Source organism: Filicampus tigris, chromosome 4 (genome assembly GCF_054856515.1).
Source record: "Filicampus tigris isolate MCC_2025a chromosome 4, RoL_Ftig_1.0, whole genome shotgun sequence".
Lineage (NCBI taxonomy): Eukaryota > Metazoa > Chordata > Actinopteri > Syngnathiformes > Syngnathidae > Filicampus > Filicampus tigris.
In genome coordinates, this window is record NC_141220.1 from 3,256,960 (window position 1) to 3,283,923 (window position 26,964).

Sequence of the window (26,964 nt, forward strand, 5' to 3'; positions counted from 1 at the left end):
CACCTCTCGTTCTTGACAGAAGTCACGGAACAAATCCACATGTCCTTCAAATGTTTGGATAAATTTGACATTTGCAATCGAGGCAGACTTTGTAGCAATGCTTGCACTACGGTGTTTTTGTGTTCAGTGGCTTGCCTTTGTCATTCGGTTTGAAGCCGAAGTACTTCCACACCGTACTCCGGGCCCCAGTTTTATCAACGAGTACGTACTTTTCTTCAGCTGCTCTGTTCCTCCTTGTCTTCCACCTGGTTTGTCTGCGTGACTTTACTTCTCTCTCAGCATGTAAAGAGGCAGAGGCGCTTGGGCAACTACGTCACACTCGCTGGCCCGCCGTCTTAAAGACTCAGGCTCCAATTGACCAATTCAACCATATTCAATAAAATGAAATAAAAGTACCGTTTGTTTTTAAATGCTGGTATAGTACCATTTTAAAAACTCCAGTATTGCGATACTATACTGGTACCGGTATACCGTGCAACCCTACCCACAACAGAATTTCAACAAACAAAATACCTTTATTAGACACTCGAGCAGCGAGTAATAATCTTTTTAGTCGATGAAGTCATTGCCAGAGCGCAATAAAAGTGACATTCGTAAAAATGATTGCTCTCGTAGTTCTAACCCTGGTAGTCCAATTTTAAGCACAGTCCAGAAAACCAAGCGCCGCTTGACCAACAAGTCAAGTCAAGTCAAGTCAAGTCAAATTTATTTAGATAGCCCTTAATCACAAGAAAGTCTCAAAGGGCTTCACATATGCACCAGATCATATACACGACATCCCCTGATCTTAACCCCCAGGAGGGCAAGGAAAAACTAAAAAAAAAACATTTGGGGAAAAGTGAGAAACCTTGAGAAGGGACCGCAGATGGGGGGATCCCCCTTCCAGGATGATCAGGCTGGGCAACATTGAAAGTCGCCCTCAAGGAGCAATAAATATATCTGTCAGAACAACACCAATGTAAATGATGGTGTATGTACGTGCGCGGATGTGCTTGTGTGTGTGTGTGTTTGTGTGTGTGTGTGTGCGTGTGTGTGTGTGCGTGCGTGCGTGCGTGCGTGCGGGGGTGTGTAGGTGTGTGTGTCACATCTGTCAACTGAAAATGACATCACAGATGCCCCGAGGGCTCAAATAACGACCAAACATGGCTCAGTTTCAGAAAACAGGTGAGCTGAGATTGGTTGTTACCTGAGCCCTGAGCAACTGTGATGTCTTTTTCAGGTTGACAGCAAGTGACAAAATGGCCGCCCCCTGAGATGGATAAAAATGGGTGGATTTTGCTTCTTAGCTCATATTCCACAAACACAATTGTAATCAAAATGCCGTGTTTAGTGTGGTGGGGGCGCATAAGACGTATTATTGTAATGAAACTTTTGGGGTTGCACTTCCCTTTAACGTGAATAGAAAATAATTTGTAAAGGAGACAATTTTTGGGGAGAGGTGGTACATTATCTGACAGAAGCAAAGGGGTGCTGATATTTTTGACCATGACTGTACTTGATGTGGTTTCACCAAGATTACGAACAAAACAAACAGCTTCTCTGTTTGGTCTCGGAGATGAAGTGTCATTGATCTAATACATTCGCGGAGCACTGGATTTATGAACAAAACATACTTTTCAAGTGTAGCCAGTAATGGGTCTGGCTGCGGGCATCCCTGGACCTGGAACATCTGGTCTCTGCTCAGTCTGATGATCTCACACAGCGACTGTGAGGCGTTGGAGTGTCTCTGTGTGAATAGTACATTTTATATTAATTAATCATAATAATAGAATGACAATGACAATATTAATATTTTTTTCACATTTTATCATGCCTTATTCTAAAATGAAATCAATACATGTCCTCCAATTTCTGCGCACAACAATTTTAATTTAAAAAAATACAAACCCCAATTCCAACAAAGTTGGGAAGTTGTGTCAAACAGCTACGTATACATATACAATGATTTGCAAATCTTATTCAACTCCAGACTGCTCCTAAATGGTTGGATTTTGCTCCCAAAATTCGCAACAATTGCATTTTTCATCTACTCGTACATGTGCAACCAGTAATTGTGCAATTTGTTTGTTCATTTGTTTTGTTCTCACCAAAACAAAGAGATCCGAACATATCATTCCAGTCCTAAAGGCTTTACACTGGCTTCCAATTAGCTGTAGGATGGATTATAAAATTCTGCTACTGGTCTTTAAATCACTGAATGGTTTGGGTCCTGAATACATCAAAGAAATGCAGATTCAATATAAACCCAGTAGGGCTATGTGGAGACTGGAGTCAAATCAAACATGATGAAGCGGCATTTAGTTGTTATGCTGCAAGCAAATGGAAAAAGCTGCCACCAGACCTGAAGTCAGCCCCGAGTGTAAATGCTTTTAAATCCTGATGAAAAACTTTGCTATTTTCCATACCTTTGATTAAGGTTCTTTAATCATTTCTTTTCTTTTGGTAATTCTAGAAACCTTACTTTTCTTTGATTTACTTTACTTTCAAAATGTTTTAAATGTTTTTAAAGTTTCCTTTTAATGTGTTTGAATGTTGTCATTGTACGTTCTTTTAATACTTTTGGTCAGCTACTTTTGATTTCTCTGCTTTGCTTTTGAATGTTGTGTTTGTAAATGCTTGTCGGTGTTGTTTCTTTGCTTGTGTGAAGCACACTGAGTTGCCTTGTGTAGGAAATGTACTGTACAAATAGTAAAACATAAAATGTAAATAAAGCTGCCCTGTCTTGCCTTGCTTAAGTTTACCAGTTCAAAATCAGGCAGCAGCTTCAAGTCAAACTGAAAATGATGAAAGGCAGGCTAGCTCATCCCAAAGTAGAGAAATAATAATCATGGTTATTTTGATTGAGATTGAAATCACAATTATTAAAACGATTATTCATTGATTTCAACTCTTAGTATTTATTCAACAACAAAAACTCAACTACCGTATTTTCCGGACTATAAACCGCGACTCTTTTCCTAGATTTTGAGCCATGCGGTTTCTAGTCCGGTGTGGCTATTCTGTGGATTTTTCTTCCACCGCTCGGCGCGCTCTAACCAGAATGACAGTACAATTCATGTCATGTCATCTTCCAAACCGCTTATCCTAAATAGGGTCGCGGAGAGTTGCTGGAGCCTATCCCAGCCGTCAATGGGCGAAGGCAGACTACACCCCGAACTGGTCGCCAGCCAGTCGCAGGGCACACATAGACACTGTCACTGAGCGGGAATCGATCCCACGCTGCCCGCACACAACTCAGGCGTGTGTACCACTACACTATCAGGGACCAGTACAATTCAATACAATAGATTTCCCATTAACTGGAAGTGACTGCAGGTGGAGGAGTTCAACAGGCGAGGGCGCCATAGACTAGGTTATTGCATTAGGTGCTGTAATGCTTTGATTCTCTGTTTTTCTAGAGGTCGGTGAAGTGCACATGAATGCGATTGGCTGATATTACGTCTGTTCTGTTGTTTCGATGTGAAATGCTATTGTTGATTTAGCAAGTCATGTGTTAGATTGGCTGACTTTATTAACATAAAACAAGACAGGTGCATATGTAGAATGTAGTAGAACAATAGATGGTGGAGTCTGGTGGACATTAGCTGACAAACTGGAGCGGCAGTCGGCAATGAAAAGAAGATAAGAACTGTTTATTTTCTCTTGGTTCTCTTCTGTTTTAAACAGCAACGTTGCTGCAGTGTGAAAAGGCACTGTTAGGAAAGAATCTGCTCTGGTACATACATGTACATTTACAGTTCATAATCGTTCTATAAATGCAGTAAATATAAAAGTTGTCAACATAGATAGGTGCGGCTTATATAAAGGTGCAGCTTATTTAAGGCTTTTTTCCAAAATGTTCTAAAAAAAAAAAATAGCGTGGGTGCGGCTTATATAACGGTGCGACTTATAGCCCGGAAAATACAGTACTCAAAACTATCATCACAGCCTCTTGTCCATTCAACCCTGCATGTTGAAAACTTTATTCTTGAACACTATTTTTTAGTCAAGTACAAAATGACCTTGTAAATATGTGAAATTCAATTCCCTTGCATTTTCATTCTGCTACATCCACACCTTTGATGCCTTGCATCTGTGCACACATTGAAGCCTTGATAAGAATTATTATTTTCACAAGTCTTGGGACTTATTGGGCTAGACTGAGCTCTCCAGGTTCGTATTTCGTACCATGTCATGTGAAAATATATGTTGGTACTAGGACAAGAAGCCGTTGGACCTTTGTATCTTTGAATTTTGAGGAAAGGAAATTACCCTGAGTACTTAAAAACGCTACTTTAAATATTAACTTGAAAGGAAAACGAGTCAATAAATTAGAAAGAAGTTGTTGTTATTATTAAGAATAAACTACAATAACAGTAATTGACAAAGCAAAAACAAATCCCGGCTGTTCCTGCACATTTTGGCCTCTTAGGGGCAGTGTGGTGCCATGTATGGAAGGAGTACACATTTAGAATGTAAACAGAAGTTGCGATTGAACTCTATTAATAACTATTCATTTTTCACGGATAGTGAAGAATTGTGCCTTTTCAGTCATCTTATCGTACTCGTGTGTATGTGTTGCAAGAGCATTTGTGCGTGAATATTCGCTATTTGAAGGAATATCACTTCCGAAGTCGATGCTAATTTCCCGTTAGCATTTGAATGGGGTCCTCCATTGACTTTAGCATTAGCCCCAGCAATGTTTTAAAAAGGAGCGTGTTTAGTTTTACAGCAAACTCAAACTCAATGCTTGCAACATTGTGCCTTCAACGTATTTTCACGTTGGGAACTTGTAAGCGCACCACGCCATTCTGCAAATGAATAGTTTTTCTTCAATTATAAAGTTTTAAAGATTGAGCCAAGCCAAAATCCAAATCACGATTTAAATTTCGATTAATCGTCCCGCACTAACTGAAGCTTGCTACAATATGCTTTTATTTGGATCAGCAACGTCATGCAAGTCACCAGCATTTTCAAACCATTTCAAAAACACTTGCAATTCCGACTCTATAACATTTTTTTCAACATAAGCAAAGTAGGTCCATTTGAAAACATGTCAACAGAATGTTTCATCTGCATTGACTGTTTCCCGGTGTGATTGTGGCATCTAAATTGTGGTGCAGGAAAAAAAAATTGTTAAACTTACATCTTCATCCTGAGATGGCTGAACCATGTCCACAAGCCTCTGAATTATATTTTCCTGATTCAGCCACTGAAACAAGAGAACAAGCGAAATCAGGTGAACAAAGTATTCTGTCACCTATTATAAGCAAATACAGGGGGTCCTAAGTGTACGGAGCTATGTTATTCTGGTCGTTGTTGATCACCAACAGGTATATCAGCTTCTACAATAATAGGGATTTTATTCATCGAAACAACCATGACAGCACTATCTTTTATTCCATATTGCTCAAAACACAGTTTTCAGAATTATGCTAATCAGTTTCAATCTCATTTGAGGATGAATGAATTGCGTTCGGCGGTATACTGACAGCATAGAACTTCCAAGAACAATGCTCCACAGGTTCTCAAAAAGTTGAGGTCAGGAAAACTTTTCTTTCTGCACATTCATATTGGCATATACTTGACTACTGTTTATGGAGTGTCAACATAAGTATTCCCAAGCATTTTTGCCTATGCTTAATACAATAGGAGTATAACTATACAGCTATATAATAGGCCCGGGACTAGTGCACATCGATGCTGGCCACACATCGACACAACATCATTTTATTGATCGATTGAAATCAATCGATAATTAACAATAGTTTTATACTCAAAATTCCCAATGCCCTTTTATTTTTGATTCAGGTTTGAATGTTATTTTACTTTAATAAACTTGTATTCGTTTTTCGCTCGTGCACATCATGTCAGTTCAGCGCTGGAGATTTACCTCAAGCACGCAAACATAGATTATAATACATCAACATTGATCATGGTGGCGAGGAGGAAGACGACGTGGAAACACTTCGTATTTTGCAAGAAAGGAGATCATCTTTACAAGACGGTTGCAGCCGTTGCAAAGGCAGAATGAAATAAAATGGGAACACGACTATTTGTCGACATCTTGGCCGTCGCCATGGCAATATAAGCAGCAACAAACCTGACATGAATCATCAGAGGCAGCAGCCTTGCAAGGTAGTGGTCACTTTACACTCAGTTGCGAGCCACTCCATTGAGAGTTTAAGAATGCTGCTTGAAGCCAAAAAAAAAAAAAAAGCTGATATGCAATACTGAGGTCACCAAACCTGCGGAAAGTCTGTCAATAAATGCTATGAACAAAATCAGTGACAAAGGGCAGACTTGGTGGAGTCCCACTCTCACTGGAAAACAAATCTGACTTAGTTCTGGCAATATGTACCAAACACTCTCCACAAGATCCCACGGGGGACACGGTCGAACACATTCTTTAAGTCCACAAAACTCATGTAGACTAGAGGGTGACACGGGAGTGGATTTTCACTCCCGTCCCATCCCATTCCCACAGAAAAAAATATCCCGTCCCGGTGAAAGCGATGTATCTATCCTATTTATTTATCCTATCCTTTCCTGCTCCTGTTCAGAATGACTCCCACTCCCACTCCGCTCCCATTTTGGAGCTCAGCTACATTTAAAAAAAAAAAAACATTTGTCGCCTGCCCTTCCTCACGGACTCTCCTGCTCCCGTCTGTTCCCGTGAACTTTTTATCCTGTCCGGCCCCAGTCCCGTGATTAAAGATGAAGTTGACTCCAATCCTGCGGTATTCCCATGACCAGTGAGATTCCCGAAAAAATGTCAGCCTCTAATGTAGACTGGTTGGACAAACTGCCATCCACCCTCAAGGACCTTGCTGAGGGTGTAGGGCTGGTCTACTGTCCCACAGCCAGGAGAAAAAAAAACCACACTACTCCACAATCTGAAACTCGACTTCCACATGGACCCTCCCCTCCAGAAAACACATTACCAGGGAAGCTGAAGAGTGTGATCCCCCTATCGTTGGAACACACCCCTCAATCCTTGCCTATCCAGAGGCACTGCCTCCGATGTCCACACGGTGCTGCAGAGGCATATCAACCAGGTCAACCCCACACTATCCAGAACCTTTAGAAACTCCAGGCAGATCTCATCCACCAATAGGGCCCTGCCAACGAGGAGCTTTTAACTACCTCGCTGACCTCAACCCCAGAGACAGGATGGCCCGCATCAGAGTCTCCAGACTCAGTTTCCTCATGGGAAAGGATGTCTGTGCAATTGAGGAGGACTTTGACATATTCTCCTCACTGATTCACAACGTCCCGAGTCGAGGTCAGCAGCATCCCATACCCATAGTGGGTATGACATCTAGCGTACATCTTAAAATGTTACATTGCTTGGGAAACAAATCAGAGTTCAGACACGGTGGAGTGAATTGTGTTCAATCTTGGAGGTTCCACTGTGTAATTGTTCCACAATTTGGTCAGCTACCACAATGGGTAGCTGACGGGCATTGTTTCTGCCTTGTGAGATGCCGGATGGTGAACCAGATTTTCTCAAAGCCGTCGCTAAGTAATTCTCCATGGCTTCATCGAACTCCTCGCAATCCTGAACTTTTGCCTCGGCGACCACCAAAGCTGTGTTCCGCCTGGCCAGCTGGTACACATCAGCTACCTCCGGAGTCCCACAGACTAAAAAAGCCTAACAGGAATCCTTCTTCAGTTTGACAGCATCCACTCACCGATGTTGTCCACCAACAGGTTCGGGTATTGCCGATAGGCTCCAACCACCTTACGACAACAAGACATGCACAAAGTTCTGCTGAAGATTGGAGTTGAAACTCCTTCTGATGATTGCAGTTTTTCAGGATTGTTTCTCATTTTGAATGATGAAGGATAGTTTTTTGTTTTTTTTTTCTCTTCTCAATTTGTAGGGCGGACTGACATACGAAGCATGAAGTCAATTCCATTCCATTATAGCTCATTTCAAATAAGAAATAAAGTTGCTTTAACATCTTGTGTTCTATATTCACAAACGGCATAGCTGTGTGTGAGCGTATAAACTGGTGTATCTTGATTTTCATACCGACGCAAGCCTCAATGCGCTTGTTTGGGAATTTGGTTCATCTCTCTGCACCGTGCTGGGGGTTCTGGCGTACAGAGGTTGTTTCCTTTGACATGCACCCGGTGCACCTGACAATTTGGTGGCTGAAAGTAGACTAAACTTTACGCCAGCTGGAACCACATCGAAATATTGACGCAGGTAGTCCAACAGGATTTTGTTGAATTTGATCAAGGTGCCGGCAGACAGATTTTGACCTCCGTGTACACGTGTGGTGGATGTCATCATATTTCACTCATGAATATGTAAACAGCGTGCATCAAGTCTCTGGTCGGGTCTCCTTCCTGATTTTTTTTCTTTTTAACCAGTTATCAAAAGCATTTTATATTGACATTGTTCGTGTGTCTATCGCTATACAGCACATATTGATATTGAATTATCGCCAAGCCCCATTTCTCACTCAACAAGCAAGTTTACTTATCAAAGTCAGGTCATCAAGGACTAAAATTGTATTGGGAGTCTGGTGTAATTTAAGTGAGCACAAGATAGGGCTGCTCAATTATGAAAAAAATATAAATCACGATTATTTTGGTAATAACTGAAATCACGATTGTTCAAACGATCAAACGGTACAAAACAAGAAAATGCTCGAATGTAAAAAAATATAAGGGCAAATACATTTCTTTGAAACACTATGTAAGTTCCTTTTGGACCAACCAAAATGTATCAAATTAGTTATAAAATAAAAAAGGTGAAAATGTTTGATTTTGGATATTAATGCATATTAATAAGCGTTTTTTACGCCAATTTTGTAATCGTGGAGTGTAATAATCGTAATTGTAATTCTATTGAATTCGATTCAATTGCACAGCCCTATGAATCAGGAATACTGTAATTATTGGACAATCCAACTACCCACATTAAGGACATCCTGTCGCAAAAGCTGTGGTTCAATGCAGGTGAGCATTCTGAGAAGCAGGTCCATGATGGCTGATGTCCCGATGTGTTTGATCATCAGGTCTACAAAGTCCTCCCTCTTCCGGAGAAACTCCACTATCTAAAACACACAGAAACATCACATTAGTCTGGTGGGCCCCAATGCTTCGTCACACCTCCCATCCCATCATTTGCCCAAATGCTCACCTGTTCAGGTTTGCGTCCTATAAGAATAGACAAGACCTTAGAGAAGAAGCTGGCCAGAAGTGGATTAAGAGGTGGCTCATTCTGGAGAAAGCCATACAATTTCATCAGCAGTTTTTCATCTTCCACTAATCTGTCATTAATTTGGCTCACATCTGACGTAAGCAGCTCACAGGATATGTTGGGATACCTATTAAAAAAAGAAAGAAAAGGAAAAAAAAAAAACTATTAACAAACAGATTTAATGTGGGTCAACTTTGACTTTGAAAATAAGTCCAGAGGCATGCCCTGAAAACATTTATAGCAAAGGTATTAGTAAGGTTAGGAAAAAAATATATGACTGATGATGAAATACAGAGCAGTAAATAAAACATCTTAGACGAATGAAAACTATAAATAAAAGACTCGGGCTCAAAAAATGCACTGAAACAAATCTTAACACATAAAGTACTTCACACAACCACACATCTGTAGTGGCAGAGTAAAATGAGAAAATGAATAAAAGTCCTCTTTGACCGGGCTGTACAAGGCCGGAATGTCCGTCTGGGAAATTTTGAGGCAATTCATACTACGTATCTGCAGCATTTCTTGCCAGTTTCACAACAGTGTTGTAGGGCTACATCTCTTTTGGCTAAAAATCGAATAACGGTAAGGTAAGCTATCGAGCAATGGACGGCCTTCCATGGCCCGTCATGTTTTTGGTCACCCTTTCAAGAAACTGGGTGGGGATGGTTGCTTTAAATCAGGGGTGCCCACATTATTTCGGCATGCGAGCGACTTACAATATAAATTGACCAAGTCCAAATGATCGACCTTATTTATTTCTTGAAAAATACACTAAGAATTGTTTATATGTACAATATATTTTGATTTACCTTGCATGACTCCGTGAACCCACATTGCACCATACGACTAGTGTACATTTTTTGGCCTTACTTTACTCTGATGACTTGCACTGGTAAACCTCGAGCACATGCGTGAGCACATTGCCCATGTGATCGCCCGCTTCCTCCTAGCTACCCCGCCACTGAGCCCACCGGAAAAAACGGAGTGATTGACGGACAATAGACTGGTGGACCGGAAACAATTTCCAATGGAAGTGATGACGGAAGTGCAGTTAAAATAATAGATGGACTGACCAATAGACGAATACAGTTTGGTCTGGCTTGAAAAATAGAGGGATAGACGGATGGCGGGCAGATAATAAGGCTGCAGACGGGTGGCGATTGACTGACAGGCAAACATCAGTAAAATGCCACCTCTGCAATTGACTATGGAAAAATAAATCGTCAAAACTAGGAGAAAGTGGCCCTTTAAACCAGACATGTCCAGCTGCTGCCTGTTTTCCATCTGTACCTGCTGCAACACACCTGATTCAAATGATCACCTCATCAGCAAGCTCTGAAGAAGCTTGATAAGCATCGTGATCTTTTCAATCAGGTGTGTTGCAGCAGGGATAGACGGGAAAATTGGAAGGACACCGGCCCTTAAGGACCGAGTTTGGACATCCCTGCTGTAAACACAACCCTTAAGTATTTTAATGAAACATTTTAAAAACTTGACAATTCTGCATCAATTATACAATATAATCTTACTTGTATTTCATGTTTTCCTCCACGTCACCACTCGGTTCGTGCGTGATGAAGGTGACGAGGTCCTCCATGCACTCTGGTCTCAAAAGGAAGTCAACCAGTTTGTGGTTTTGGGCTTTACACTCTTGCAAAACATCCTCCTCATCCATGACATCGGTTAGTCTTACATCGTCCCTCTCCAGCAAAGTGTCAATGTGGGATGTGGCGTGGAGGTCGAATTTCCAAAACATATTTGTCCTAAGACAGAGAGAAAATGGGATTTTATTAAAGGGACACTTGGATGAGCTTAACATTGGCACTTATATAATAGGTTTGCATGTAAAAATGACATCAGTACTAAAATGACCCCCCAAAAGACTGTAGTGATTTAAGGGCTTTTTTTGTGATTAGATTTAAGACAAATTGCCCCGTCCCCTTTCGGAGCTCTGCTTGTTATTTCTTCGTTCTCAGCGGTCTGCGTCACGGGAGGGAGGCGAGCGTGGTAATATTGCTCGCTTTGTCAGTTCTGTTGTCTAAAACGGCGACCGATCGCCACCAAAATGCAAATGCACATTACTACTCTTGTCCACTTCAACCTGTGAAAGTCTAAAAGTGTTCTGCACAATAGTTTGGATTTATTGACATAAAACGTGATCTCATCATGACCACCTCCACAAAATCAAAAATACCGTGGCGATCGCTTCTCCACTTACACAGGCTGAAGCAGACAAGAGCATGAATGCGCACACGAACCCCGACTGGTTATATTTCGGACATTTAGCGACGCTAAACCGTGTCAACTCTCAGGAGGCAGACGGCGACTGGCAGCGGGCAAGCAATCAGGCAAGCGTGGATCTTTATTTACGTTCCAAATTGGACGGCGTGTTGTAGGTCCATAAAACTGGGGTCATTCCTCATCCAAATAAATGCGCACGTCTACTCATTCCCACTTCAGTCTGTCAGATAATAACCAATCATAGCTCAGCTTCAGAAAACAGGTGAGCCGTGATTGGTCGTTATCTTGCGTCATACTTGTTTAGTACATGGCAACCTTCACCTACCTACCTATTTTGTGGGTGGTCCAGACACCAGAGCTCAGGTTAAAAAAACGGCTGTTCTGGGGTGTGATATGTGGGGCCCATTCCAAGTTAGTCAGCACTTCCAGGTTAGTCAACAAAATGGAAATGACTATCACAATTGCGGCGCACATCCAGCAGTACACCACCTGGGAAGAAGCAATAGTAAAAGACAACATGACTCTTCAATTGATGATGTACATCACATGTAATATTTCTCTTTTGTGGACATTCCCAGGTAACCCAGTAAGCAGATGCATATTGTGACCAACTCAATGCCGATAAAAATCCCTCCCAAGCTCCTCCCACCCATGCTCAGACCGGGCAGCCGCAATGTAAACCAGCAAATATTTGTCCTTTTCTTTCTTTGGTTGCGATTAATACTGTCCTTTTCTATTGTAGTGATTCGCTATGTTACTATTTACAAGCCAGGAAGTAACAGAAACTGGGGCTTGTCCAGAATTGTTTAGTTTAGGTAAATTTTAAATGTACACGTAAATGTAATAATTGTAGGGATGGGAATTTCGACTAATTTGCCCGCCGACTAGTCTGAAATTTTATTTGCGACAAGTCTATAAGGAAAAGAACTTGAATTTTAATACATATTGAATTCAAAGTTTAAAATGCAAATGTTGTGTGTATTTAGGGGCTATTTTAGCCCAAACATTCAGGACAGTTTGTTAGTTTAAATTCTATTGATGTAACAACAACTGACTGAATAAAAGTGAACAATTTAAAAGAGAAATACATTTCTGATACATTTTCCAATGCAATGCATGGCATTTATTATGAATAATGCAATGAGTAATGGTACCGAGTCCCAGTCCAGCAGGTTCTCATTCGCTAGCACCATGTTAGGCTAGGTTCACACCGCAGGCAAATGCGACCCAGATCGGATTTTTTTGCCCATATGCGACCTGTATCAGATTTTTTTTATGACAGTCTGAACGGCTCATTTCCGATTTTTTTCAAATGCGACCGGGGTCGCTTTCATATGTTGTCCTAGTTGACGAACCCAAGATGCGCTGCGCGCAGGCAGAGGAAAAGTGCTGGCAGCGGGGGTTTCGAATCTGCAAAGTTGTTTTGAGTAACACTATTGACTTTTTATTTTACTTTAATTTAATCCCACTTGAAACGTGAAGCATAAAGTGGACATTTATGGCGATCGTAGTAATTCAGCCACGGCTCAGATTGATAGATTTTTTTACGCACGGTCATGGCGTGACGTCATCGTTAGTGATGTCTCCATGAAATGAGATAATAAAGCCTCGCCTTATAATTTCCCCCATATACTGTATTTATTTCCACCAGATACCTAATCGCTTGAATGCCCCGACACGCTGGACCACATTTACTTCCGCAAACACAACGTCGAGTGTGACGTCGTCTCTTCTTCAGCGCAGGCGTGCCACTTTGACGACGCATGTGTTCGTACAGCAGACAAGACAGAGGTCGCATTATTAATGTAATATGAACGCTTACACTAAAAAAAATGATTTTTTTTAGGGGGGGAGGCAATTATCTCTCTCTCTTGTTCTGTGGAACAAGATGCGTAATACTTAAATTAATGCCGTGTTTAACCGACTAGTAAAATACAAAACGTTCAATAACTCGTAGACGGTTAAACGGTTAGTCGCGCACATCCCAAGTAAATTGTGTTGTTGGCGTTTCCGGTGGACGTGGACCAAGTGAGACGTGTGTTGCAGGACCTCTGAGGATTTTTTTTTTTTTTTTAACCGTTATTCATAGTTGTAACATTGCCCACTCCAAGTTTTACTTCACATTGTGAAGTGCTGCATCTTTTAGAGCCTCAAGGTTTGTGGTAGTCCCAATCCCTCATGTGTTGGAAGGGCGTTATATAATTATATTAAAAATATTATATCCAAATCTAGATCAATAATTATCAATTTTACATTTTTTTCAGTTAGTGCCATTTAATATTCCCCAGAGAACTTCACTGGTGGAGTTAACATTGAAGAGTTCTGGGATTCTGTTCAGATGGAGATGATTTCTTGTGGATTTTCTCCAAAGTATTTACTTTGTACATGTTCTAAATTGTCTGTGAATTAGTAATTACCTTCACCAAATGATGCAATGCACTTAAGCATACTAATGTTAATGTCACGTGTTTTACTTTTCACAGGTCGTGAAAAGTTGACACTTTGTTTCGAGTACTGGGGTCCATGGATTGGAAAAAAATACACGTCAATCTGACATGAAATTACACACAGGATTTGAAAAAGTGTCTGCTGCTACATACGCTATTTCCTTACTTGAACGCTTATAAAAGCCCTTGAAAAAGGACTGCCTTCCTCACAAAACCTCTTTAGTGTACTTGCATTATTAGTCGTAATAATTTAATGTATTTTATGGTATGTCATTTTCTATTCATATTTGTAATCTTTTTATAAGAAAGTTTTTAAGAAAATCACAAATCGAATCAAAATCGCAATGTCTGTCAGAAAAATCGCCATACATTTTTTTCCTAAAATTGTTCAGCCCTACTACCAGGCATGTTTTTGGAATGTGGGAGGAAATCCGTGTACCCAGAGAAAACCCACGCGGGCACTTAAAAAAAATAAAAATAGTCAGAAACCCATTTTTTCAGTCCAAATAATTGTCTATCTTCTATTTTCGCGGTGAGGCTTTAATGGTCACCGTGAGGCTGTTTGTGCATAAAGAGACACGAGACAGTAGTGTGCATTCAATGGGGCATACCATTACAAGAGGGGGAGGGCTATAACAGAGGCTTACGTTTCCCGTTGGCTGCGGCTGGGGTCCTCAAAAGGTCCATAAAGGTCCAAAAAGGTCATAAAAAGAAACGCATTTAGTCTGGCCGCGGTGAGGCTTTCATGCCACAGTGAGTTTTTCGTTTCAAATATCGCCCAGCAAGTGGGGTGTAGTTTGTCAAAGTTGGTAGTCGGAAACGCTAACGGAAGCCCATTTAAAATGATAGGCAGACCGGCCTATAGGCAGTTTTTTTCATGGGTTACTCATATGAGTACCATGAGATTGACTTTGGTACTCACTAATAAGACATAAGTCGCGGTTCAGATCGGTCACGGATTTTGAGTCACGGATGGGATTGTTTTTCGGATCAGAAAAAAAAAAAAGAAAATTAGAACTTTGACTTCATTTATTTTATAAAACACTTTTGCACATTAAAAAAACAACAACAACAACAAAAAAACTTCTAATGTCTAATATGGCCATTCAGGATTTAAGAACGAAATATAAGGCAGGTTACGTTCTTATTTTATACATGGTACTCGTGCCATGGTACAGCGTATAAAAGAGCAAGGTATCATGCCAGACATTTTGAGCTGAATGTATTCTTAAAATTATTTAATGAGCAAAAGTGTTTTTATAAAATAAATGAAGATGAGGTTTTATTTTTTATTTTTTTCATAATGAAAAAGACCTTGAAGTGCAATTTAAGGCACTTTCCTTTACACATGGACAGTGCATTACAAAATCATCTCCACAATATTGAAAACGAAGTTAAAAAAAAAAAAAAAAAGAAAGCAAAGGAACAGCTGTTAAACTACCAGCCAGGCACCAGCCACGCCGGAGACTTGTGCCGTATCATACAATGACAGCGTAATTAACTAGCGGTTTGTTAGCATCCTAAATTAGCGACTGAATATGACTTCGGGATGGCGTTGTGTTGATGTAGGTGGCAAGCTGAGACGTCGAAAATGGAAGTCAAGTTAGCTGTTACGCCACCACGCAGGTTAACGTCAAAGTAAAAGTCTATGAAGGCATTGGCATCAATGACGCAATATATCATTTGGTAAGCTTTATTTTGAAGTTAGCCTTTGCGGAGGTGGTGTGTTCGTTGAGTATGTTTGCAAAGCGCTCCCATAATGAGACTTATGTGAGTCATGAGGGTTTTCAACTTTCTCTGCTGCTATTACAGTGAATGCGGACTAATTACGTTGACTTAATGTCAATGCGCACAGTTTTTTTCACCAACCATTCTGCGCATCGCGACCGGCCCGAACCGCGATTCTTGATCCGTACCGATCACGGCTCAAAGATGATCCGCTGCACCACTGTGTACAGGTACGCAAAGGCGCGTCGTGACTCACATGATGTTACGCATCAGTGATTTCTGTTGCGCATGCGTACCTGCGTACCAGATAATGTGCACCCCTGCACATATATATTATTATTAGGGATGATCCGATCGATCGGGCACCGATCATGATTGGCTAATTTTCGTGAAAAATGACGTGATTGGAATATTTGATCAAAGCCTTTTATCACCGATCAAAAAATCTGTTCACCCGCAGCTCATGCTTCGCAGCCTACAGCCGTGTTTTTTCAAATGCGACCTGGGTCGTTTTCATATGTGGTCCTAAATTGGATACGTATCCGATTGTTTTGCAATGCGACTGAACAGCCAGGTTGCATATATCCGACATCGACGTCATCCAGAGCCCAAAATGCGCTCCGCGCAGGCAGAGGGAGAGTGGTGGCAGCAGGGGGATCGAATCTGCTCGTGCCAATTGTTTTGACAAACACAATTGACTTTATATTTGACTTTAATTTAATCCCACTTGAAACATGAAGCATAAAGTGGACATTTATGGTTATAGTAATCCAGCCATGGTTCAGATTGATTCTTTTGCACACGGTTATGACGTGGCGTCATCGTTAGTGATGCCTCCATGAAATGAGATATCAAAGCCTCTCCTCATAATTTCCCCCAAATACTTTATTTTTCTACCTAATCGCTTTACTGTATAAATGCCCCGACATGCTGAACCACATTTACTTCCGCAAACACAACGTCGGGAGTGACATCGTCTCTTCTTCTGCGCATGCGGGTCACTTTGACGACACATGTGTTCATACAGCAGACAAGACCGAGGTCTCATTTATAATGTAATATGAACGCTTACACAAAAAAATCGGATTAAAAAAAATCAGAATAGAGAATTAAGACCTGCGGTGTGAACCTAGCCTTAGTGAACACTTAAAACACTGCGAGACAAAATGTTTACTAAGTTCACAATTCTAACTGAAGGAGATAGATATAAACTGTATTTGATATTTACCCATTATTCATTTGCCTATATTTTAGCATAAGCCTAACTGATAAGGCCAAAACATTCAACATGTATAATAAATCTGATATTGCTGGGTCCTACGCTAAGCCTTTTTGGGTAAGCCATGTTGGGTGGCCCTGCCTGAACCAGCACTGGATCTGCATATTCATTATATAATACAATAGGTTTCAATGATTACGGTCTTATTTAATAAGCCTTTAAGAAAATATAACTTCTGTGATGTTACTTTTTTTGCATGTTATGTTTTTTTCGCAGTACAAAATCTGACTTAATTTCAACCATGAAATCAAACTTAATATTTAACATTTGACATTTTCGGCAGTGCCCACTATATCTTTTTCAAGCCATTACGTAGGGAAGGTTTTAACCTGACACGCCCCAAAAAATTGCAGCACGGTAGAAAGGCCAATGAGATGACTGATCAATTTAAAACTCAAAATATTTAATATTAAAAAAGCAAGAGCATGTTGATTTCATTGTATTCATTTATGGGGTGGCCTGACACAGTCATGTGGGGGGCCCCGGGCCACAAATAATATAGAACCCTGCATAATGTAATACAAATTAATTTAATGCCTGTTTTTGTTCAAAATAAACATGAGAAGAGGACCTTGAAGAAAAAAGACATTAAATTACAAGTGCAATATTGAGAAGGTGGAGGGGAGTGGGGGGAGTTGGTGGGTGAGCGTTAATTGCAATTATATTACTATCCAAAATTGCTGAGGCCTAACAAGTGGTATCATTTAATTTTTGCATTTCATTTTTGCTGTGCTGTTCTAGTGGCAGTGCGGATGTTTGTCTCTGTGTGCCCTGCGATTGGCTGGCAACCAGTTCAGGGTGTCCCCCGCCTACTGCCCAAAGACAGCTGGGATAGGCTCCAGCACGCCCCGCGACCCTTGTGAGGAGAAGCGGTACAGATAATGGATGGATGGATGGATGTTCTAGTGGCAGTATACCATGCAACCCCACTTGCACATACAGTATGTGATACTCACATCTCTGGATTAACCTGAGTACATAAAATGAACCATCATTTACCATGATTACGATACATACATTGATCCCAAAATGGGTGAGAAAACTACAAGTCAATTTGGTTAGGTTTGAATATTTTATTTTTCCATCCAATATTGTGATAATGGCCTATGCAAAATGCATATTGCAAAGACGTGCAATCATTTTCTTATTATATGCTTTTATCTGAGCTTTACCAGTCAGATGCAAACTTAAATCAACACCCAATAGTTGGACACTAGGGGAATTACAATTAATTAGCTAAGAACACATTGAGCTTGCTTATCTTGCCACATGAAAAAATGTACTTCTTCCATTTGACAATACAATTTGCATTTCTTTAGTTACATGTTAAATATCGCAATAATATCGATGTCGCTATAATCAACATCCATATCACATGTTTTTCCAATGATGTGCGAGCTGCACATTACTTACATACAATACAATACATACTTCGAAAGGTGACTATCTTAAGAACCTTGCTGGAGTGGACTAAAATTATGATCATGTTAAGGTGTGAGAAGGAAGATTGGTCATCAGGCCGCAATACTTTTTTTTTCTTTTTAATAAAGGGGTTGAATGATCTGCTCAGTCTGAGAAATCAGGTCATTTTTTCTATTTATCACTGCCAAACAAATACGTTCGTCAGAGTCTAATCCCTAAAGTGTAAAGGTTTGTTGTTGAAATAATTTCAACTTCCGCAGCTACAGTCAAACACAAGGAAGTGATGGTCAACGACACTTTTTCAAGACAGAGAAAATCCATCTATGTGAGAAATGCGACAAGCAGGTTCACCAAGATGTCCAGTAGTAATTAGCAGTGGGCTAGGAAGCTCCAGCTCACTTCGGCCCTTCTCGAGAACGACAATCATGCTCTGTTTTAGCGCGGACGCTTCGTAATGGTTGTGCAAAATATCATTTCGCATTGCAACAAGCATGCATTGCTCAAACCTCTAACACAACTGTCAAACTAGCAACAAGGACGACAATCATAAACAATGAAATTTGACCACCAGCTGCGCCAGCCATAGCCAGCAGTTTCACCTTTTATCAGTGCGTCAATAATCTTTCTTGATTATGACCATATATTAGAAATATGCATGCACATCTTATGTTTGCCGGTTAAAGAATCACTGCTGACAAGTCGTTCCGGTAGACAGCGTACCCACCAACAATTTTGAGAACGGCGAGTCTCCAGCATGAATACCTATGCAATAGTCCGAAAGCAATACTCTGTGCCAAACATAAATACATCTAAAATGCGATGGGAAAATCAAACATTTAAAAGTGACTGGATGTGAGCAACGTGAAATAGTTGGCAATGGAGGACACTTTTCAAGATGGCGTTTCCGTCCAGTCAATAGCATGGATCCCTTCCCCCACAGCATGTGAGGGGTTGGTCATTCAGGCAGTAACAGGAATACCACTGGTTGGCAACCCAATCACTCAAAAAGGTCTCTTGTGTTCTGTTGGTTGTCAAGCTCTGTGTACAAGAAAAATATAACCAATCAGAATTATTGTTGCTATGCAAGGCGACGCAGGGGACAATTCGCAACATATTGAACGTAAGGGATATTTTCTAAACCTCGCAATGAATGTATTTTGTTAATCTGATGTTATCATTCAATGTGGCCATTTAGAACTATGATTATTAAGACATTTGAGCAAGACGGGGTGTGCAGTGGAATTGTTGGACATTGACAACAAAGTCATTATTCATCTGTTTAAAACTAATGGTGCTAGATTTTGTTGAATTAATATTTCATTAATATAGATTTTACCATCTACAGGCGTCGGCTTTCAGTTTTGTTTTGTTCTGTTCTTATTGGAAGCCATGCACTAGTTTTTGTGATGAATGGAACAGCTAGTCTACAGCAGGGGTCATCAACGTGGTGCCCACAGGCCCCAGATAGCACCCAAGGCCAACACGAATAGCCCATGGGCCTGTTGTAAAAATAGCTCACCAGTGATGGGACATGAATTGTGATTTTCTAGGAATGTTGTAGAAGCCATCATGTGAAAATGTAAAACTGGCAGAGATTTAAAGACATAAAGTATTACATATTGATCTTTTTCTGTTTTTTAATCATTGTGAGAAATCAGTATGATGAGTGTCTTGGAATAAATGTATTATTAATTAACGGCATACAGTATAATAGTAATAGTGTGTAGAATTTAGTGCTATCTAGTGGTGAACTAATAGAATGCAACGACCTCTAGTATAGAGAAAATCAAAAACAAACAAACAACCAAAAAAATGAAAATATTAAACATTACAACCTCAACATCAAAACAAAAAGGAACAGCAACTCAGATTCAATGAATTTTAAGCACTTCACAATCAATACTCTCAATACATTACAATTCAAAACACAAACAACTTGAGACATCTTCACATATCTTCTGAAAGTCCACATTCGAGTCCTACTTCAAGAAGCACATGTCTTCCAAATGGGGCTTGTATAGATCAGGTTCAAGTGACGTGGCATTAAAGTGCGCGCGCAGCACGGAGGCAGAAGGCTCGCTAGGGATAGGCGATACTAGGAATTTTGGTATCGACCCAATACAGGGTCGTATCGGCCAATACCTACGCGATACCGATACTTTTTTCTTGGCAATGTTATGATCCCCCTTGAGTTTGTATTATGTTTTTTTTTTAAATATATATCCATTCATCCATTATCCATACCGCTTATCCTCACAAGGGTCACAGGGAGTGCTGGAGCTTTTCCCAGCAGTCTTCGGCAGTAGGCGGGGGACACCCTGAATTGGTTGCCAGCCAATCACAAACAAACATTCGCACTCACAATCACACCTAGGTGCAATTTAGAGTGCAATTTAGAGTACACACAGGGAGGCCCGGGTCGGGATCGAACCCACAACCAATTGTGAGGCGGACGTGCTAACCAGTCGACCACCCCATACACATATATATATATATATATATATATATATATATATACATATACATATACATATATATATATATATATATATATATATATATACATATATATATATATATACATATATATATATATATATATACATATATATATATATACATATATATATATACATATATATATACATATATATATATATACATATATATATACATATATATATATATATACATATATATATATATATATATATGTGTATGTATGTGTGTGTGTGTGTGTTTTATTTTTATTAAATAACTACAATGCAAACTTTAACAGTATAAAAAAAATAAATACTTCTGCTACAACAACTGTTTCAGAGCAAAAGTCAAGAGAGTCAAACCAAAAAAAGCAGCAATGTAACGAAAATACAAATATAACAATGTCAAGTTGACAACTATAATACTTTCCATTGCACAATATTTTGAAAATAAAGCCAGAAAATGCAATAGAATAAACAATACAATGTAAAAACCTTTAACACTATAAAAAATAAAATACTTCTACTACAACAACTATTGTTGATTTTTTGAGCTGAAAACCAGAGTACTTTGTCTCTGTGTCCGCGGGGGTGTTCTGGCTTGGGGATCCCCTCCTCCTCCCTCAACTTCGCTTGCAGCTCGTTGCTCTCTGTAGGGTGAGCTTTTTTCATGTTTGTGTAAATTCATAGTGTTAACACAGTAGTGGAGCACTTTGTTACACAAATCATACGGTCCTTTTCTGTTATTGTAAAAAAAAAAAAAAAAGTCCACACCGCGCTCCGCTTCTTGTTTGGTGGCTCGATCACAGGAGAAAAGTATCGATCCGATCCACGTACTTGCTTAGCATCGATAATATCGATATTTGAGCGATCCGCCCACCCGCTACCTACAGTTCCTACCCTCTACCTTCCACTCGGCGGCCTCTTCCTTGTGGTTATTACGAAACAATGCCGTCCTCGTGCTGTGCTGTGGGTTGCCAAAACCGAAAGAGTACACACGGCGATTTAATATTTTATAGAATTCCTGCAGGTAAACACCCCTTTAAGAAAAACCGGCGAAAGTTATGGCTACAATCTTTACGACGTGAGAATTGGACTGAGGAGGAAATAAAAAATGCTCGACTTTGCAGCGCTCACTTCATTTCTGTTAAGTACTTGAGAATCCATCTTAACTTTTACTCTGTTATAAAAGACCAGCATGATATTCGATTAGTGAAAGAAACACCTTTGTGACAGTGATACAAAAATAGCACGAGTGAAGCAGTTCATATCATATGTACAGCCGAACGTCTTTATTATTTCGTGCGTGAAGTAGGCTAACTCTTCTGCACACGTGAAACAATCGAAAATGATTGTAAGTGATTTCGTTTTAAAGTACATGTCCCGAACAAAACCCTTAAATTTATTTTTTTTACAGGAAAAGCATCACTGGAACATGATAACCCAGACTTTGTTCCGTCAATATTTTCATATAAAGCAGCTGCTACAGCAAGTGGACACTCAAAGCTTACAAGGTACAACTATGACAACCGACAAAATGAGAAAGTTTGTTTAAAGGGAAATTTGAATTGAATTAGACATGAACCAGAGTAAGGGCGGCACGGTGGTCGACTGGTTAGCACGTCCGCCTCACAGTTCAGAGATCGTGGGTTCGATCCCGTCCCCGGCCTCCCTGTGTGGAGTTTGCATGTTCTCCCCGTGCCTGCGTGGGTTTTCTCCGGGTACTCCGGTTTCCTCCCACATTCCATGCATGGTAAGTTAAATGGCAACTCTAAATTGCCCCTAGGTGTGATTGTGAGTGCGGATGTTTGTCTCTGTGTGCCCTGCAATTGGCTGGTAACCAATTCAGGGTGTCCCCTGCCTACTGCCCGAAGACAGCTGGGATAGGCTCCAGCACACCCCGCGACCCTTGTAAGGAGAAGCGGTATCAATAATGGATGGATGGATGAACCAGAGTACACATTTCTGTGAACACCAAATTCCAATACTTGTGTTGGGGTGTGTGTTTTTGAAAATTATGTACGCACACACAGTCTCATGCATATAAGTATGTACACTTGTATATAAGTTTGACAGATATCATCGCAAAACTAGGCGGCAGGAAACAAAAGCCACACAGGAGCCTAACCATGAAGAAATGGATACTATGACAGCTGCAGAAAGTCTACTGAGCCTTCATTCACAATTAACTGGTAAGTAGCCCGCAAATCTCTATTTAGAGCTCATTATAACTATACAAATATGACATGATAATATAAAGTTCACTCAACTAAAACTACCACCAAAATTATGTATAAAAATGTACAGGTATAAATTAAACTCGCATTTGGTATGGATTCCAGATGATGGACCACCTTCACCTGTTACGTGTACAGCTACCTCAGTCACCACAGAGCAAATACTCAAAGACAACTTGGCACTGCAAGATGACTTGCAGAAGTGTCAGCAAGAAAACGAAAGCTTGAAAAAAAAGTTAACAAATCAACAGTTTGGATTTCAAAGTTTGAAAAATTCATCCCCCCTGATTAAATTCTTCACTGGTACTCAGAATGAACATTTTTTCATGTGGCTGTTGAATGTATTACAACCAAATGTTGTAAAAGTTGGATCATGTCTGTCTCTTGCAGACCACCTGTTGGTCATTTTAATGAAGCTAAGGTTAGGTTTAACTAATCAGGATTTGGCTGTCAGGTTTGATATTCCCAAATGTTTAGTGTCAAAAATATTGAGAGGGTGGTTGCCTGTAATGTGGAAAATATTAAAAGATCTCATCATCTGGCCATCTAAAGATGTGAGAAAAAACATGCCCAAAATTGTCAAGAAATCATTTCGAAAATGCAGATACAAAATTGACTTTTCAGAATTTTTAATTGAGCGTCCATCAAACCTTACAGCCAGAGCCCAGACATGGTCTAATTATAAACATCACAACACCGTAAAATATCTAACAGGAATTACACCACGAGGAGCCATCACGTTTTTATCACAAGGTTGGGGAGGTAGGGTGTCAAATAAACAGATCACACTTGAATCCGATTTTTTGGACAAGATTGAACCATATGATGTTATACTTGCAGTTAGGGGGTTTCTAATCACAGATGAACTTGCTATGAGAGGTGCTACTCTAAAAATTCCAAGTTTCACAAAAGGCAAGAAGCAATTACCAGGTACTGACGTAGACCAATCTTGGGAGTTATCCTGTGTTCGCATCCATGTTGAACGGGTTATAGGGCAATTGAAAAAGTACAGAATTTTGCAAACTGTCATTCCTCTGTCACTTGTAGATCTTCTTGATGATATTGTTACAACATGTGCTGCTCTGGTTAATTTGTCTCCAAGTTTTGTTCCCAAAAAGAACAGAAAATAAAACATTACAATTCCAGGCTGTGAAGACTTTTATTGATGTACAGATAGATGTCATCTATGTAACGTTTAGTTTTCATTTTTATTTATTTTGTCTGTGATTTATCACTGTATATAAGAGTATATTCCAACAGCAAACCCAAGATTTTCGCTTCCTCTTCAAATTGACACATTTGTTATGATGATGCTTTAAGCAAAAACTCTTTGTACATTGAACATTTTTGCCGAAAAGAATCCCAGAAGAAGTTGCACATTTCTTTCTAAAAAATTTTAGGGTCATTTGATCTTGTAAGAACTTCAGGAATTATATGTGATTTAAAAATGTCAGTAGCTTTACAAATTGGGGGTCTGAGGAAACCATCCTCTCTTGGTTTTCTCACAACTTTGATCTCTGATGTTGTACCAAACTGAACATCGCATACAAACATTTGAAGCTGTATTTGATCAAAAATATTTGTGATTTCTTTTCAGATTATCAGATTCATCCATGCAAGAGGTTTTATTTAAATGTTAATTTTGAAGACCATCCCTATATTTATAAGGACATTTTATTTCAAGAACGCCCTTATCACAGCAGTCACAATGTATTATTTCATCAAGTGAAGCTCCTAAATGAGCATAATCAACCTCTGAGACAGTGACATTTGTGTGATAGGTTTTAAGAAAATTACAGTTTGCAACCTTTGCTTTATTCCCGTTGTCAAGACCCCATTTTAAAGCAGGTACATTCAGCATGTCGTCATATTTCATGACAGACTTTACGAATCACTGCGAACATGCTGAATCACCTGAAAATGTACACGCGTTATGGAAAAGGGATGCTGTAATTCTTCCAGCTCTGTGCTTCTGCCACACTGGACAGTTACCTTGCTCCTTAGTTGCCTGTTCCAGGTGAGAACTGGAGTGATGTTGGCATGTAGATTTTGCCCAGGGATGAAAAAGTCATAGCAACTTTGGATGAGAGTTCTTCTGGTGTGAGATCACATCCTGACTCTTCATACAAGGCAGTAATTGGCTCAAGTAGACAGTCCTCGCACTCTGAAGCAGTGCCTGTGTCCGTAGAGTCCTCATGTGAGTGAATGCTTGTGAGAATGTCTGCTCTCAGAGTTATTGTTCGCAGTAAATGCAGATGTTCTGCTAAAATCACGTGACCGATTACGGTACTTTACAAGTAGGGCTGCTCGATTAAGCGGTTTTGAACCGAAACCGAATTTTCTGGATTAAACGATGTTAAAAACGTTCAAATCGCCACGTTCGATTATTTTATTTTTGGTGGCACCGAACAGCGGTACGCCTAGATTGAGAAAGAGGCGCTTGCCTCAACATGGGCCTGTGAGAGGTTTGCAGAATTCCTCATAGGAAAACAGTTCCATGTTGAAACGGCCCACAAGCCACTAGTTCCCCTGCTGGGAGCCAAGAGCCTAGATGTGCTCCCGCCACGCATTCAGCGTCTTCGAATGAGACTGATGTGGTTTTCCTATATTATCTCTCATGTGGCTGACAAGAACATTGCAACCGCAGATGTGCTGTCCCGGACCCCTGTCAGCATCGTGTCGGATGGGTTGCAAGAGGAGGAGGTCGTCTTGTATGTTGCTTCTGTCATTGCGAGCCTTCCTGCTACGGAGACGAGGCTAATGGAGATACAAGAACATCAAGACAATGATGCCATTCTCCCACAGCTGAAAAGGTTCTGCCTGGAGGGATGGCCTGACAGGTTTTCTATTGACAGAACATTCCAGCCCTATCTGCCGTTTTACGGTGAGCTCACGGTTCAGAATGGACTGCTGCTGTATGGTGATGTGTGTGCCAGGGAGAAGACTACTCTCAGGGAAACAATGATGTCTACTGAGTTCCCATTGAGGCCCTGGGCTATGGTGGTCTTCCAGATAAATAACAAATATTATCTGGTCTTTGTGGACTATTTTTTCGAGGTTCTTCAAAGTGGCCAGGCTGACGTCTACTACATCGGAGGCTGTGATTGAGCACTTCAAGTCTATCTTTGCTCGTCATGGAATTCCTTAAGAAGCGTGCTCTGACAACAGGCCACAGTTTGCTTCTGTGGTCTTCAACATGTTTGCATCGGAATGGGGGTTCAAACGTGACATCCAGCCCACGTTTTACATGGGGCAACGGGGAGGCTGAGCGTGCGGTGAGGACCATTAAGGGTCTTCTAAAACAATCTGACGACCCGTACCTTGCGCTCATGGCCTATCATGCTCATAGAAGATGTAGTTAGTGTAATTGTAATTGTAGAGTAATTGACTCTTTGTTATTATATACACGCTGAAAGGTGTTCCTCAGCTAATTGATAGAATACTGTTTTGAGTTTGGTTCCTGGCACTGTATGATACCTATCCCTATGCGTGTGCATACATCCTCCCGAGAAAAATTCCTTGTTCAGAAAGGGGGATGTCGTATTATGTCACATGTGTAGGTAGGAACCTTTAATAGGGACCTTTTGTACATGGGGCAAATAAAGAGGTGCGCAATAATACTCCAGCGTGTGTGTCGTTCCTCCTGACGCCTCCTGCAAACATAGTTCGGCCCGATTCCTGAACTAACAAGACAGTAATGTTATGCTTGTACCACTGTGAGGCGCTGGAACACTGACTATGGGGCTTGCATCATCACACACTCTTCTTTTTGTTCCCTACTAAGAGAGAGCGAGTCTGTTGGAGCGGGTGCATTTTGTGCTCTCTGCTGTTCGTACTTCGCAATAAATGCGCCAGGTTTGGCTGAAGAAGCTCATTACATCCGTTGTCAGTTCTTCCAAATACAACGTTAAGCTGCAACAAACTTAACAGG

The 26,964-nt window shown here is 40.4% G+C and overlaps 2 protein-coding genes across 12 annotated transcripts in view; one reads left to right on the forward strand and one right to left on the reverse strand.

Moving 5' to 3' along the window:
• Positions 1–19,307, reverse strand: part of ppp6r3 (protein phosphatase 6, regulatory subunit 3) — a 61,153-nt gene extending 41,846 nt beyond the window's left edge. For 5 of the 8 annotated variants that reach the window (XM_086028033.1, XM_086028031.1, XM_086028028.1 and 2 more), the window contains exons 1-7: positions 19,041–19,307; positions 11,770–11,929; positions 10,729–10,962; positions 9,137–9,323; positions 8,913–9,050; positions 5,126–5,191; positions 1,614–1,726 (exon numbers count right to left, since the gene is read on the reverse strand). In XM_086028033.1, the coding sequence (XP_085884159.1) occupies positions 1,614–1,726; positions 5,126–5,191; positions 8,913–9,050; positions 9,137–9,323; positions 10,729–10,955 (731 nt within the window). In that variant the 5' untranslated portion in view covers positions 10,956–10,962; positions 11,770–11,929; positions 19,041–19,307. The remainder of the gene's footprint in view (positions 1–1,613; positions 1,727–5,125; positions 5,192–8,912; positions 9,051–9,136; positions 9,324–10,728; positions 10,963–11,769; positions 11,930–19,040) is intronic. The other 3 variants (XR_015086460.1, XM_086028030.1, XM_086028032.1) reach the window with 2 other exon arrangements.
• A 2,354-nt stretch (positions 19,308–21,661) lies between these two features.
• LOC147148126 (uncharacterized) lies at positions 21,662–26,651 on the forward strand. 4 transcript variants are annotated; one of them, XM_086027262.1, is made up of 4 exons: positions 21,662–21,942; positions 22,213–22,310; positions 22,891–22,988; positions 23,139–24,181. In XM_086027262.1, exons 1-4 carry the CDS (start codon positions 21,745–21,747, stop codon positions 24,161–24,163), a joined length of 1,419 nt encoding a protein of 472 aa, XP_085883388.1. In that variant the 5' UTR covers positions 21,662–21,744; the 3' UTR covers positions 24,164–24,181. The 4 variants fall into 4 exon arrangements, 2 of the variants coding, with proteins under 2 accessions (XP_085883388.1, XP_085883389.1); XM_086027263.1 differs by having other exon boundaries at positions 21,664–21,826; positions 22,214–22,310; XR_015086372.1 differs by lacking the exons at positions 21,662–21,942; positions 23,139–24,181 and adding exons at positions 22,374–22,549; positions 25,681–26,651 and having other exon boundaries at positions 22,034–22,310; positions 22,865–22,988.
• The last annotated feature ends 313 nt before the right edge of the window (positions 26,652–26,964 follow it).

Excerpts from the sequence above, each read along its gene's own strand:
- LOC147148126 (XM_086027262.1), top strand. The coding sequence starts at position 21,745 with ATGCCGTCCTCGTGCTGTGCTGTGGGTTGCCAAAACCGAAAGAGTACA. Across the intron at positions 21,943-22,212 it reads GCAGCGCTCACTTCATTTCT|GGAAAAGCATCACTGGAACA; the intron begins GTTAAGTACTTG and ends ATTTTTTTTACA. Across the intron at positions 22,989-23,138 it reads CCTTCATTCACAATTAACTG|ATGATGGACCACCTTCACCT; the intron begins GTAAGTAGCCCG and ends TATGGATTCCAG.